Here is a 14522-nt window from a genome sequence, read left to right on the forward strand (position 1 = left end):
GCACGGACAAGACTAGGAATGGAACGGTTTAGAAAGTCCACGGTTGTAGACCCAGTTTTCAGTTCAGTCCGGTGTACATTATTGTTTTTAACACCTCAGAATACCATATATCCATCCAATAATCCACTGTTAACAGGTTGTTTTTGATTAGTTATGTCATGTAAAGCCATACAGCTTACAGCTCGGTAAAGGCTGATTTTTGCTTGACGCGTCCGCAAACTCCGCTCGGCTTCGTGCAGACCAGTGATGTCATTTTTGCACCAATGCCCCCTCGTGCCATCCCTTTCACGCAGAAAACTTCTAACCTGCTGGGCGAGACGCACAGATAAGATGGCGGAAGAACGGGATCTCCTAGTTGCCAAGGTGCAGAAATACAGGTGCCTGTTTGACTCTTCACACAGAGATCATCGTGATAACCCAGTGGTAAATATTTCATGGTGTGAAATTGCGTTGTGAATGTGTTGTAAACAAAGACAAACTTCTTCAAACTCTTGTTTAGTTCTCTGGTAGACATACGTTTGTGATACACCGCCCTCTGCAGTTTGGGAGTGGACACCAATGGACGCCACGTTACAAAATCATAAAAGCCTCATGCATTCTCTCGCGCTGAATTCTGCATCTCATTTCAGCGCATCACATTTGCACGGAAAGCATAACACAGCCTTAAGACATTGCATGTTTCAACACAACAAATCCTCGGCACGGAGAATCGCTATTGGTTGTCCCAGAAGCTGCTAAAACAACAAACTACTTCTTCCTATCTTTTGCACCTCACAGCAGAATCTAGAAGCCGGCTCAAAAATGTTTCATCTTTCTCTATTGTACATTTTTATCTTTATTATAATCTCTACAGATTTTTATATTTGTATATTGTAAACTCCTGTTTATGCACGGTGCATGATGGCTCTACTGGAGCACCCGAAATTACATTGTTACTTCACATTGCAATGAGAATAAAGGCTATTCTATTCTATTCTCTTCTAACAGTCACTAAATGATGCCATTGCCTAATTTGCATAATGATCTATTAGCATACTTGGCATGGACACTGTAGGAGTGACAGAAAGCAAGTGGAAAACACTGAAAATATGTAAAGATCTTCAAATGAACTTTCTAATGTCGATTTTTTTGTTGTTGTTTTTTTTAAGTCAAAACATTAACATTCCTCTTTTATCTGGGCTTTGGCCCGGCAAAAGTGCCTCAAAAGAGTCTATGCACGATTTATTTGCTTGCAGTCATCTGCTCTGGCTGCAGCTGGGAGAGACTGCTGCGAGCGAGGAGGACTCGTCTGCCTGTGAGTGTTTTGGATTTTTGGGGTAGAAGAGGGGCTTATGCTTTCATGTCAGAGTGGCTACAGTTGTAGCTAGTTTTTTGGGAAAAAAGTCACTAAATGCAGCAACAAATTCCCTAAGTTGGCGACACTCATTAGCAGTTTTATATGCCGCTTCCTTCCCAACGCAATCAGAGCTCACACTAGATCCAAAGTGCCTCTATACAGCAGAACCATACAACGCCACATCCCCCAACTCAGACTACCTCTTCTGCTTGCCATGTACACAACACACACCTCCCTCCACAGTTGTCCTGCTGTACTCTTTTACCTCGAGACGAGATCTACTGATGGTTTTTGACTTCTTCCTCTGATCCGACTCGAACCCTTTGTTTGTTGTTGGAAAGCGTCCTTTCATACACACATAAAGATGAACTACTTTAGCGTGTGCTTTGGACGCTCTGTGCCAAAAACCATGAGTCTGCCTTTTGTATTGGTGTCCATAATCAAATCAGAGCCTGAATATCAGTTTAGTGAAGCCTGGAGGCGAAACTTTTCAACATTATGAGCAACAGTCACGGCTAAGCTCTACGAGACAAGAAAAACGACCCTCTCAAACGAACACGGCACGACACATCTGATATTCCTCAGAGATTAGTTTTGTGAGGATCAACAACAAGCCCACAGACGCTTCGCAGCAACACGTCCGTCTTTGGGATTTTTCTCAACTATGAGCTCAAATTCAGAGAAATCCATCCAGAGATCTGTTCTCCGTTCAGCAAAGCATGGAGAGGATCCAGGCTCCTGTTGCATGTACTTCCCCACCTCTCTAACCCTTACTTCCTGTCATTTCCCACACTCCACTGTGGAAAAAACACTATTAGCAACAAGTCTTTCATAAACTGTGTCCCCCCCACCAGAGCTGCTGGGAGAGACTCAATCTGATTACTTATCACCGAATAAAGCGCTCTTATATTGTCCAGAGAAGCCCTCAGAGACTTTATGGAAGTCATTCGTTTTATTTTATCTGATGCTGTGTTCAAATGCTGACGGCATAATTTCATTTAGCTCCACTGGGACGGAGGCAGACGACACTTTGCACGGCTGGATATCAGCATATGAGAGGGGCTGCAGTGCAGCCAGTGACACCATGGAATAAATACATACTAGACATAGACCGATATGTTTTTCAGGGCTGATAACCGATATTTGGGGCCGATATTCATTTGCAGAAAAATGAAAATATTGGCCCCAAAACTCCAACTCTTAGCTTAATTCAAACACCTTAAAGCATATGTTTATTAAACAGCTCCCAGGCTCAGCAGCATGTCTTATAAAGTTAAATGAAAACTTTAAAAAAATAAAAAGCTCCCTAAAGTTTTCTATAGTAAGTCAAGTTTTCCAAAAATATCTCTGCTTGACACCAATCCGATGGTACTGTGGTGGGACAATGCTAGAAACAGACAGACAGAAGCTGCTGTATTGGCGCAAAGATAACAAAGTCTCAAATTTAATTCCTTATCGCCGCCGGATTAGACAAAAAGGCCGATGCGGGTAAGTGTCAGAATGCTAAATATCGGCATCGGCCGATAACCAGCCCGGTCGATAATCAGTCTTAACCTAATTTTGACCCACTGGTCTGGTTTTTAGAAGATCACTGAACTGAAATGCTTCAACCTGATAAAAAAAATAAAATAAATGAATAAATAAATATTACATTAATACTGATATGCTGATAATTGGCCTGGCCGATAATCATCAATCCCAAATTTGATGCATTGGTGTAGTTTTTAGAAGGTCACTGAACTGAAATGCTTTGATACCTGGTTAAAAAAATAATACAAATTAATCAATTAATTGATTCATTAATTAGATAAATAAATATTTAAATACCATTTTGCTGATAGTTGGCCCGCCGATAATTGGTCAATTCCTAATTTTGACGCACTGGTCTACTTTTTAGAAAATCACTGAACTAAAATACTTTGATGCCTGGTTAAAAAATAAACAAATAAATAAATATATATATATATATATATATATATATATATATATATATATATATATATATATATATATATATATATATATATATAAAGATAAAGAATAAATAAATTTAATTAAATTAGTACATAAAAATTAATAACTAAATTATTTAGTAAATAAATAAAACAACATACAAATTAATAAATTAATTGACTGATTTATAAATATTGGTGTGCCAATATTTGACCCCATCGATAATTTGTCAATCCCTAATTTTGATGCACTAGTCTTGTTTTTAAAAGATCACCGTGCTAAAATGATTTGATGCCTGCTAAAAAATTAAATAAATAAACATTCTATAAAGATTCATGTGCTGATAATAATCAGCCCAGTTGTTAATCGGTCTTTCCCTAATGCAAAGTTTAAGTATCACTAAATAAAAGACAAAGATCTCATTTTTATGCTACAAAAACATTAATTTGCCCCCCCTCCTCTTCCTCCTCCTCCTCCTCCTCCGTGTTGGTTTTGGCCCTCATGGCAAGCTGAGTCTCCATCTTGGCACGACCCTGCCACAGAAAGCTGCTTTTTACCAGCCTTCAGCCAGCCTTGTATGGTAGCATTGTCTGTATGCTAAACACGGCCGCAGACCACAGGCTCTCCCTGAAAAAACCATCGTCTCTTTGACCGCGCTAACAAAACAACACGGGCTCCATTCCAGGCAGATCTGGGATCAGAGCGCTGATGGTTCATCTCTCTGTGCGGCGAGGACGAGCCCGTCTGAGCGATGCAGCTACAACACCGCTGACTGCAGCACAGGAGGGCCGAAGGAGAGGACAGACATTACGCTGTACGCCAGAGTCCGGCTGTGTTATTAGTCAGGTTCAGGGTCAGACCATCAGTCCTCCTGCAGACAGACACAACCGCAGACTGGGCTCAGACTCCAGGAATACAAATCCTAGAAGTTGGAGGAGAGGACAAACTTGAGTTTAACTTTAATAATCCCCACAGGGACGTTCACCCTCAGCATTCAGCTTACTCCAGTTATAGAGGCAGGGAGGAGGCTGAGTTCAGCATTACTGTACACACATTAACTCCAGGAACTCTGGCAAACCAAGACATGGCATAAACTGTTCTGTGAAATGAAGTAAAAATTTAATTGAAGCCACAAATTTGAAGCCAAAGTCCAGAGTTTCACCAAACGACTCCTCGTGAAAACTAAACCCTGGTTCTCTGAGCACAGCTTGAGTTTTCCTCCACACACACTGGGGAAAATTTGTGCTTTAGCTTTTTGCTCAAGAAAACTTTCAAAACCAGAAAGGATAATCCAGCATCAAACCAGAATCTGGCTCTGTTAATGGCCCAGAATCTGGTGATACCAGGGGGAAAGTTTACTCTCATGCACTGGTCGGGTTATTGTTCACACAGCAGAACAATGAGGAGTGTAGGCTCTAATCTGACTGGATGGTTCAGAACCAGAATCACCGGTTAGAAAGATGTGATTCATGTTTTTATAACTGGAAGATGCTGTTCATGTGCCTCCGGCCTAGTGCTCCAGCTCTGACAGATTTTTTACAGAGTGGGGCAAGATTTTTCCATATATCATCCAGAAAAGAGAGATTTTGCTTTGATAAATCAAAATCTTGTCATGCAAAAAGATCCATACTTCCTTGATCCTGCTCATTGCCTATAAAAAATGTGCAACAAATACATGGTATAAACCTGAGCCTCCAAATCTCAATGAAAGGACAAAATTGGGACATTCAGCTTTCAAAAGATTGTTTCTTAAGTCAGCTAAAACACGATTTCCAAGTAAACAAGCAGCAGAGGCTGCAACTAACGATTATTTTCATAATCGATTAATCGGGCGATTATTTAAATGATTAATCGATTAATCGGATAATGACACATTTTTGCACTTTCCTTTACAATGTAGCTTAAAATTGTTTTAGGTATTTTCTAAACAGCAATAAAGACAATAAAAAGCATTTTTCCTTCAGAAATATTTTATTACAGCTTTCTCCTTCTTGGAAGTAGTGCTGAATCTGCAAATATAATTGGCCATTGACTAATTTTCAGTGCATGGGCACCTCTTTCAGTAGCTTACGGCAAGAGAGCGGGCTCATCTCCTTCGAACTAACATACTGTAAGCTACAATTTCATTCACCAAAACACCTGCGATTAGTTGCAGATGAAAATCGATTATTAAATTGGTTGCCAACTAATTTAATAATTGATTTTAATCGATTTAATCGATTAGTTGTTGCAGCCCTAGCTGAAACACAACAATACTTTTGCATTTCATCCTAAAACCGCTGTGGTGTAACGGCCCCTGGGTCTGAATCCAACCTGTGGCACTTTTCCCACATGTCACTCTCCTCCTGTTTCCTGCTCTATCTACCGTCCTGACCTCTCCATTCGAAGGCATAACGAGCCAATAAAATGACGAATAAATAAATAAGACTCCAGTTACAAACTTTCCCTGCAGCTTGCTATCAGTTTGCCTGACACAGACCCTTCAGCACTGATTTCAGACATTAATAGAAATATAACAGAAACACTAATTATTCTCAGTGATGATCTCATTTGGCTTTTTAAGCCTATTAGAGGTGATTTCAGTCCGTTTTATAACCGGCTAAAAACTCCTCCCAGGAACTTTAAGCTGCTCTGAAATCACTTCAGGACCAGTGATGGTCAATGAGTCTTTCTTATTGGAATAACTGGACTAATCACAGACAGTTAGTGCGAAGGCTGATGAGTGATGAGGATAATGATTCACAGCAGCCCTTCAGATCCTCTCTCCTCCACTTGAACCCCGGACTTTGAGCTAACAACTGTTTGCTGCCAGCTGCTAGCCTGTGATGGACTGTTTCAATTAATCCTTGAGTGCAACGGGCTCCCAATTTTTAACCTCAACCAAGATGAGTTCTTCCATCCAGAGAGCACTCAGCCCCGCTGAGCAGGAACACAAGAAGCTCAGCGGCCATTCAGCCTCCATTTCACCTGCAGATCCACCCAGCTTCCCTTGACCTGGAGCTGTGTTTGAGGATGCAGAAAAGTGCAGGGCTGTTATCTACTCAGACTGCACTAATCTGGGAGAGCATGAGGGGGAATATCAAACTTTTAAAAAGGAGGAAAAAAAACCTCCTGCACGGACAGCGAAGCTCATCAGATGTACATCAGTGCTGCTCAAGCTCAAACGCAAGCTAACCCGAGGAAATGAAAAGTTGTTTTTCTAGTTAAATGCTTGTTTACGTTAGCACAGCGGGACGAGCAGAGCACATAAAACCTTCCAACAGTGCAATCATCATTTATATTATCTGAACAAAGCTGTCACCAAAGGCTGCGGGACAATTTTCTGAAGCAAAACCAGCAAAATGAAGTCTTCCCCCCCGATGGGAAATGACATTTTAATGAGCACAAAGCGCGAGATGTGCAGCACTGATTGTGTGAAATGCTCATGTATTGATGTTTGGCACTGCCTCACACACATACTGTTCCAGTGAAGGTGAGCAGCTGCACAGAGCCAACAGAGATGTGTGCATACAGGGGTCGAGTGAGGGCGGGTTTGCCTTTACCTTTCAGATATTTCCGCGAACGCTATCTGCAGCCTCACCTTGCTGCTCAGCTGTACAAACAAACATCCCTGAGAGACAGATCTGTGGTTAGAGAGGAAGACCCTGTCCAGTCCTGCAGGGCAGATAGAGCCTGACACCTCCTGTGTTTACAGCGCTGTAGAGCTGGACACTAATGACACGTTGGGGCTGAAGTCACAGCAGCTTCACCTGAGGGCGCGCAGCCAAACATGACCACAGAGATCAACATGTGTGTGCAGGCGACACCAAAAGAGAGTTAAATAAAAAACAGCTGATCCAGCTTCATCAGGAAGATGTGAGTCCATCAACAGAGCTGTACGGCTGAAGGGAATCCCCACATTGATTTATGTAGGGCAGTAGTGTGCTACGCTAACCGACGCTACAGCTGAGCTCTGATTCTGTTGAACAGATCCACCATTTTTCAACACAGCTTTGGATGGTTACGCTATCTTTTGATGATTTCACTAAAACCAAAAACTACCAGGGTCAGAACCACCACCCTCCCTTAAGAAGTGACCTTTTCACCGAGCCACAGCACAGACCGCTGCTGTTCTTCAATCATGTGCTCTAACTTTGTAACACAGACCACTTTACACACAAAACAAAAACCTCAGCTCAGACTTTGAGCTGTCCCTGGAGCTGAAAGCATCATGAAACTCAAAAACTGAAGGAACCACTTCAGATTGGACTTTAACAAGATCTGTTGATGCTGTGAAAGCAGGAGAAGGATTTCCAAGTTATTTAGAAGACACGGATTTGTAAGAGGGATTGGTACTGACCAAATTCCATCTGTAGTACCGAGTACTGAGTCACATAGAATCAAACGTACCATGTTCAGTAGAGCTGGGACGAGCTGCTATTCTCGCCATTCTATTACGATTTTTGGGGTGATTTAAATTGCGATTCTTGGATATTTACAAATTTTGCCATTTTAGTTTGTTTTTTAACATCAGACCATGAGAAAAAGTTAAATGATGGTGATAATATCTACAGACTATATCCGGAGCCATTTTTTTTTCCCATAAAATGCACATCTCGTGAGTGAGAGAGAAACATTCCGCCCTCTGCTGGAGAAAAGTGGTAACTTTTTTCCAATTCAGATTGTAAACAAAGACTGAAATGAAGAATTTGAATTTGAAAAAAAAAAAAAACAGAGAGAGGGGGTGGCGGAGTAGGCAATTTCCCATGCTGGACATGAACACAGCATTGCAAGTTTATATATTGAGAAATAAATATGTTAAACTGAAAAATATTGAGATTTTATCACTAAACAAATTGATATTTATTGCCACATAAACACACAAAAGTACCGTTAATTGGTATCGTTGAGTACCAGTATCGACTGCCAGGTACCAAGTATTGGTACCGTATCGTTTCAAATGTGAAAGGTACCCATCCCTGAGATTTGTACCTTTTAAGAGCCCAGAACAACCAAACTACACCAGTTCAGGACTTAGCCCCGGCAGGAATTGTCAAAGTGTCAAAGAAGACCATCATTAGAGCTCTGATGTCCCAGAAATGGACTACGGTGGAGGACACAGGTCAAGAAAGTCCACTTCTATAGAAGGAAGAGAAGGACACTGAGACCAAATTAGAGCTCTTTGGAGCACCGGTCAGGGGTGCACCGATCACAATTTACAGGCAGATCACAATCTTTAAAAAGCCTGAGCTGCCGATACAGATTTTTACTCTATATAACTGACAGCATAGACCTTCAATGTTCCAATCTTACTTTATTGAAAATCATTGAACAGCACCTGATAAACAATATAATCTTTATGTTTTAACTTAAACAACCAGTTAAGTGTCCTGAGTTTTAGGTCTTAGAGCAAAAAGCAACAATGGCTGGCTGTCAGACCTTCCTGGAGGTTTATAAGATCAGTTTCATTTCAAAGGATGGGCTAATCGTCGATCCCCCAAAATTAAGGAAATTGGCACCGATCAATCAGCCAACCAATCGATTGGTGCATGTCTAGTGGGAATGTTTCAGTTCCCAGTCTGAAAACCTCAAGCAGTCAGCAGAAAAACTGGGTCTAGGGCTTGGCTTTGTCTTCCAAAACATAGGTGGCTCCTAGTGAAAGACTAGCTCCAGAAAACCAAAGCAAACCTGACTGACCGGCCTGTACAAAAACCCTGACTTGAATCCTATTAAAAACCTGTAAGGGGGGCTGAACTGAAGACCAGGGTCCATACCAGAAGAGGACCAGATCTAGAGGAGCTTGAAAGATTTTCTACAGAAGAACGGATGGATTCCTCAGAAGATGTGTCAAAGACAAACCCCGACAGAAAGCTAACTGTTAGCATCAGAGGGGGGGTAAGGATTCTGACCCTGGTAGTTTTTGGCTTCTGTGAAATAATCAGCTGTTTGGAAATTTTGAAGGAGACTTAGAAAATGACCTCAACTGTCTATCCACCAAAGAAACGGTAAAGTCAGAGCATTCAGTGTTCACCAGGGGAGTTATCAAAGACGACAGATCAGCTCTCTGCAAAGGGTCAACGACATCAAACTGGATGCAGCAGCTGCAGGATCACCACCCAGCGCTCCACGCCCAGAGACAGGTGATGACTGAGGGATATTACATGGTGGCAAGTTGCTTCATGAAACTCTGAGCATGCAAGGCAAGAGAAACACAAAGATGTAGCGCGGAAAGTTGAAGTGCAGAGTAAACAACAAAGCAGAGAAGCAGTTTACAGACTTTGGATTTGGTTTTATCCATCAGTGATGTTTCAGCTAAACAATGTTTGAAATTCTGATCCAGGCAACTTTTCTATCACAGATTTTGTTTATTGCAACCAAAGGAAAACTCTGCTTCTGTCTTGTCAGGTAAAGTTTCTCCAAGGTCACAGTTTCACTGTTAATAAGTCAACACTCAACACTCGTTAAAGTGTAAAACGAGAGTGGTAGGCTCATGAACACAAATGTAAACCTGTGGTTAGTGTAGTGTTTGTTATTTGAACACATAAGTAATGTAACAGTCAGAAGAGCTCTCTGTATTTATCACTGATGTTTGTGTTTTGGTTACTGAATAATGTGGTATAGAAGCCTTTGTTTACAGATCAAATAATGCAGGGAGTGTCCCATGGGACTGATTTTCTTTCTCTTGATGCGTTACAATAATGCCCAGTGGACTTTAAACTGCACAGCTCCACATTGCATATAGCATTTTTCTTTCTCATAATTACTGTTACTATTGTCTTCTTTTATTTTAATAAACATTTTTTAATTTTCTATATTTTTTATATTTCATATCTCAACTTTTTATTCAATTTTTTACTATGTACTATTTTTCTATTATTATTTTATTTATGAATTTAAAAAAAAACATTATTAATTAAAACACAAAAATTATTTAGCCTTGCCTAATGACAAAGTTTGCCGCCATACTGAGAACTGATTTTTTTATTTTTTTTAATAAAAACTACTTTAACTTTATTCAACTAGCGGATGCACATACTATATTTTTATGATAAAATCAAGTACATAATACAATATTTGAACAACCATAGTAACAACTCGTAGTTTTTAAAGTGGAGGGTGAAGTTAAAGAAGATAATAGTGGTAATTTTTATATAAGCACACCCTGGCCACCCCTACTTATGTCACAGCCCATAGCACCCCATTCTGAAAGTCTGGACACACCCCTGTTCAGAGGAACACTGGTGACAGTGGTATGAAAGCTGACAGGCTTTCAGGTTTGTTCAACAAAAGCTGGAGGATAACTCCTCTGTTGATTTTTAAAAAACTGAAGGAAAAGATAGACAAATTAAATTCTGTCTTTCAGCGCATGCTCAGATATGACGTAAGACGCAACTAGAGACGTTCCTCAACTTTAAAAATGGCGGCGAGACAAAGTTTGTTTTTGATCCAAACTTTGAAAGAAATGAACATAATTCCAAGACTGGACGGACGAAATACTCTCAATACAGAGTATTGCAACACTGTGATAAACAAACTGTCGTCCTCCAGCTTTATAAATCTTGTGATGTTTACGTTTCTCTGCGTATGCCCCATCGACTATTCTGTTTGATTACAGCAGCGCATGTAGACCAGAGATTGGAATATTCCTTTCCATGTATACTATTGTTTTCGGAAAAGTCATTCGGAAAGATTCCCTTCGGAAAGACGAAAAACTCCTCGTGTAACCGTGGCTACTTACATGTAGCAGAAACCCTGTTAATTGTTAGCACCAATACACCAAGTCAAGTTCCTTGTAAATGTATGAGGCAATAAAACCTGATTATGGCTCTGGATCTGAAAGAGGAGGTGTGTCAGAGTCCAAAATGTAACAACAACCCTTAAAGTAACAATGGCCCTAAATGTAATAAAAACATGTAACAAAGCCTGCAGTGTAATAACTAGTTAATAAAGTAACAAAAGTGCTGAGGCTGAAATGTAATAACTAATAACTTTAATTACAATAACTTTATTACATTTCGAGCTCAGCACTTTTGTTACATTTTGGCTTTATTACATTTTTTATTAGATTATGGGTTATTGCAAAATTTGTGGCTCCAACAAGGCATGTGGTGATTTGGAAGCAGTGTCATTGGTGTCGTCTTGGCATCTTAGCACATCCACTCAGAGCGACACTTCTTCTTATTTAAAAAATCGCTGCAAGCGTAAATCAAAGGAAGCCAAGGAAGCCATTATCCAGGCTTTAGGAGCCAAAGAAACAAAAGTTACGTGTAATCATGTGTGAAAGCAAACCAGTGTGAAACTGAAAGTTGGTTTCTCTGAGGTGAAATTGATTCCTCTTGGGGGTTTGGGCTTGTGGTTAAACAAAACATGCTGTGCAGGAGGTATGACAGTTTAACCACCAGTGTTCACCAGAACAGGACAGGAAAAAAACAAACTGTGTGTAGATTGTGAAAAGACAGATCATCTGCATTTTGAGGCCAACTTGTGGGAGCTATTTATTTTTTTAAGTGTTCTTTTAACTTTATAAGACAGCTGCTGAGCCTGGGAGTTGTTTATTAACATGCTTAAGTGTGTTTAAACAACATTATCCAAACTTTTGACTCCAGTATTTTCACTTTAACTGTGAATGAATATCAGCTCCAAATATTGGTTATCGGTATCAATATCGGCTCTGAAAACAACATATCGGTCTATCTCTAGTGTAAATACAGCTGAAGCATGGCTCACATATTTCTAAACCTTACCCTTCTCAGGTGAACAAAGAGTACCTTTAAAACCTGAGAAGTGCTGTGTACAAATATTAGGAGATGTCACGTGGTTTGTGCATAACGCCATAAAGTGGTGTCTGGATGACAACATGGTGACAGAGTGAGGATAATAGGAGAATAAAGAATTAACTCACAGCTGTTTGCAGCAGTTTAGCTTGAATGCTAACAGTGAGCTGTGTTTTCATGGAGCATGGAGCGTTTGGGCTGCTGCCAAAGCGCTGAATGGAGTAGTACGGGACGTACAGGTAGCGGACCAGGTGTGCATCGTTACGGCTCTGCATCTCTTTCATAACAAGCCAGCCTCTGAATCAGCAAACATTTGGCTCAAAGCAGAGCAGGCGGAGAGCACACACACGCACACACACAGACTCACACACACACAGCCCATCTGAGTGATAAAAGCAGCTTTATTCAGCCTCCGTGCTCACTGTACCTGAATCGCCCTCCGCAGTGCTGGCATTGGTCCCCAACCCAGCCGGGAAAGCACACACAGTTGCCCGTAGCGGTGTTGCACTGCCCGTTCATACACGGTTTGTCGCACTCCTTCGCCTCGGTGAAGCCCGGCAGGGCGCAGAGCAGCACCGTAACCGAGAGCAGCAGCGCGGTTGTCAGCATCAAGAGGCTCCGGCCCCGGACAGAGCCCGAGCAGGCCCGCCGTGTCGCCCCGTACATTCTCTCACAAAAGATGGCTGCTGGAGGCAAGAGCTCCGCTGCTTCAGGGGGAGAAGCCCAGAGAGATAGCCGCGAGAGCGGTTCCTGTGAGCGGACCGAGGGGACGGTCTCCCTGGAGGGACGTTTAGTGTCTTCGAGTAGGCTGGTCTTCGCTGGTTGCTTGGTTTACATCTTCCCAGTGGTTCCGTTTCCCAGCGCCGCACCAAGCCGCATATTGACATCCAGAAGTGACGTCATGGCAACGGAAATGCGCAACCGGGAGGCAGGCGAAGCGCACAGGACTCACTTTATCCTGGAGTTTTGGGAATTTTTTACAATTTATTTTTTACTTTCTTTTTGTCTCCTTTGGGGTTTAGAGTGTATTAAATTTACATACACATTGTAACTGTTGGCTTGTCTCTTGTTTGTGCTGTATGTTTTATCTTACTACTTAATCATTTAATTTATAGGTGCATCTGTTTTTCACTTTATGCATGTGAACACTACAAAAGAGGGTTAGGGCCATTAAAAAAAAATCATCCACATTTTTCTTTCTTTTTTTTTTTTTCTTTTTTTTTTGAGAAAAAAAAAGTCTGAATTCTGAACTGAAAAATCAGAGTTCTGAGTTTAAAGTTAGATTTATGACTATTTCATCAGAATTCTGAGCATGGCCACCAGGGTGGCCGGGGTTGGCACCTGTAACCCCTGAATTCTGGTTGGCCACCCTGCCAGGCAACTCCCTGCAGAGCTGTCTATCAGTTTGTCCGCCTGGAGTTTCAAAACCTGAATCTCATGGACTATCAGAGGTTATCAAATGGACCAACTATTTGGACTATTAATATATAAAATTTGTATTATCTGTGGCAAATAAATGGATCATACCTTTGTACCTCAGTTAAGTATATATCTATCCATGTATCGCATTTACACATTTGAATAAAAAGTTTGATATCAGTGCACCACCTTTCTACAGCCTGTGCACCTGCATGATATTTTTTTTTACCCTCTTACTATTATGAACTAACATACCTTAGTATCTTTCCTTATCTCAGTGCTGTTTTATCCATTCCTTTACTCACATTTGCCTTATTTATTCCCTTTTTTTTGTTATTGTAGCAGCAGAGGCTCAATGAGATGCTTTACTGTGTCAGTATGTTATAATAAAACAGTAAGACTTGAATCTGTGCTACTTCAGCACATGTAGGGATTCATGGTTTAAATATCAAAGCACATTTTCATTTGATTTAATGCCAGTGAGTGCATTTAATTGTGTATCTAGAATATCAAACAAAATGAATTGTGCATCTGTCTACTTCACTAATTTTTGATTTGATTCATATTTATTTAATTTTATCACCTGTGGTGCAGGACTGAGCGACACAGAACATCATCCCTTCCTTCAGCCCTTAGGCTTCATAACCCTTTAACCCAAGGGTCTTCAACCTGCAGCTCTGAAGCCTCTGACTCCTTTGCAGTGGCTCCTTGTAGCTTTAAAAAAATATTATTGAAATAAAGAATTTTTTTTGTTTTTTTTACACAGGGTATTGATGACTAAAGACAATGACACAATTGGCACTAAATAAATCCATGTGTTAACATTTAGTTGAACTAAATCTTCATCCCATCTGTCAATACATCCTGCCACCGCTCTACTTCACCTCCTACAACATCAACAGCCCACCAACTTTCCATGCACCTGTGGCTAACCTCAAGTTTTACAGCCCTGGGAAGATAACTAAACCTACAAAAAGACAAATTCTGGGTCTGCAAAATAAAGATGCTTGATATGTGGCGAGACATTACCAAAACAAAAAAATGATAAGTTGAGCATTACT

At 40.8% G+C, this 14522-nt stretch overlaps 1 protein-coding gene across 2 annotated transcripts in view; it reads right to left on the reverse strand.

Annotated features, from left to right (window-relative positions):
• Nucleotides 1–12930, reverse strand: part of atrn (attractin) — a 226201-nt gene extending 213271 nt beyond the window's left edge. For both annotated transcript variants that reach the window (XM_074692049.1, XM_074692048.1), the window contains exon 1: nt 12470–12930. In XM_074692049.1, the coding sequence (XP_074548150.1) occupies nt 12470–12708 (239 nt within the window). In that variant the 5' untranslated portion in view covers nt 12709–12930. The remainder of the gene's footprint in view (nt 1–12469) is intronic.
• Nucleotides 12931–14522: the final 1592 nt, after the last annotated feature.

This window comes from Halichoeres trimaculatus, unplaced genomic scaffold (genome assembly GCF_033239565.1).
Source record: "Halichoeres trimaculatus isolate MK-OKI-2021-1 unplaced genomic scaffold, fHalTri1.1 fHalTri1_scaffold_17, whole genome shotgun sequence".
Lineage (NCBI taxonomy): Eukaryota > Metazoa > Chordata > Actinopteri > Labriformes > Labridae > Halichoeres > Halichoeres trimaculatus.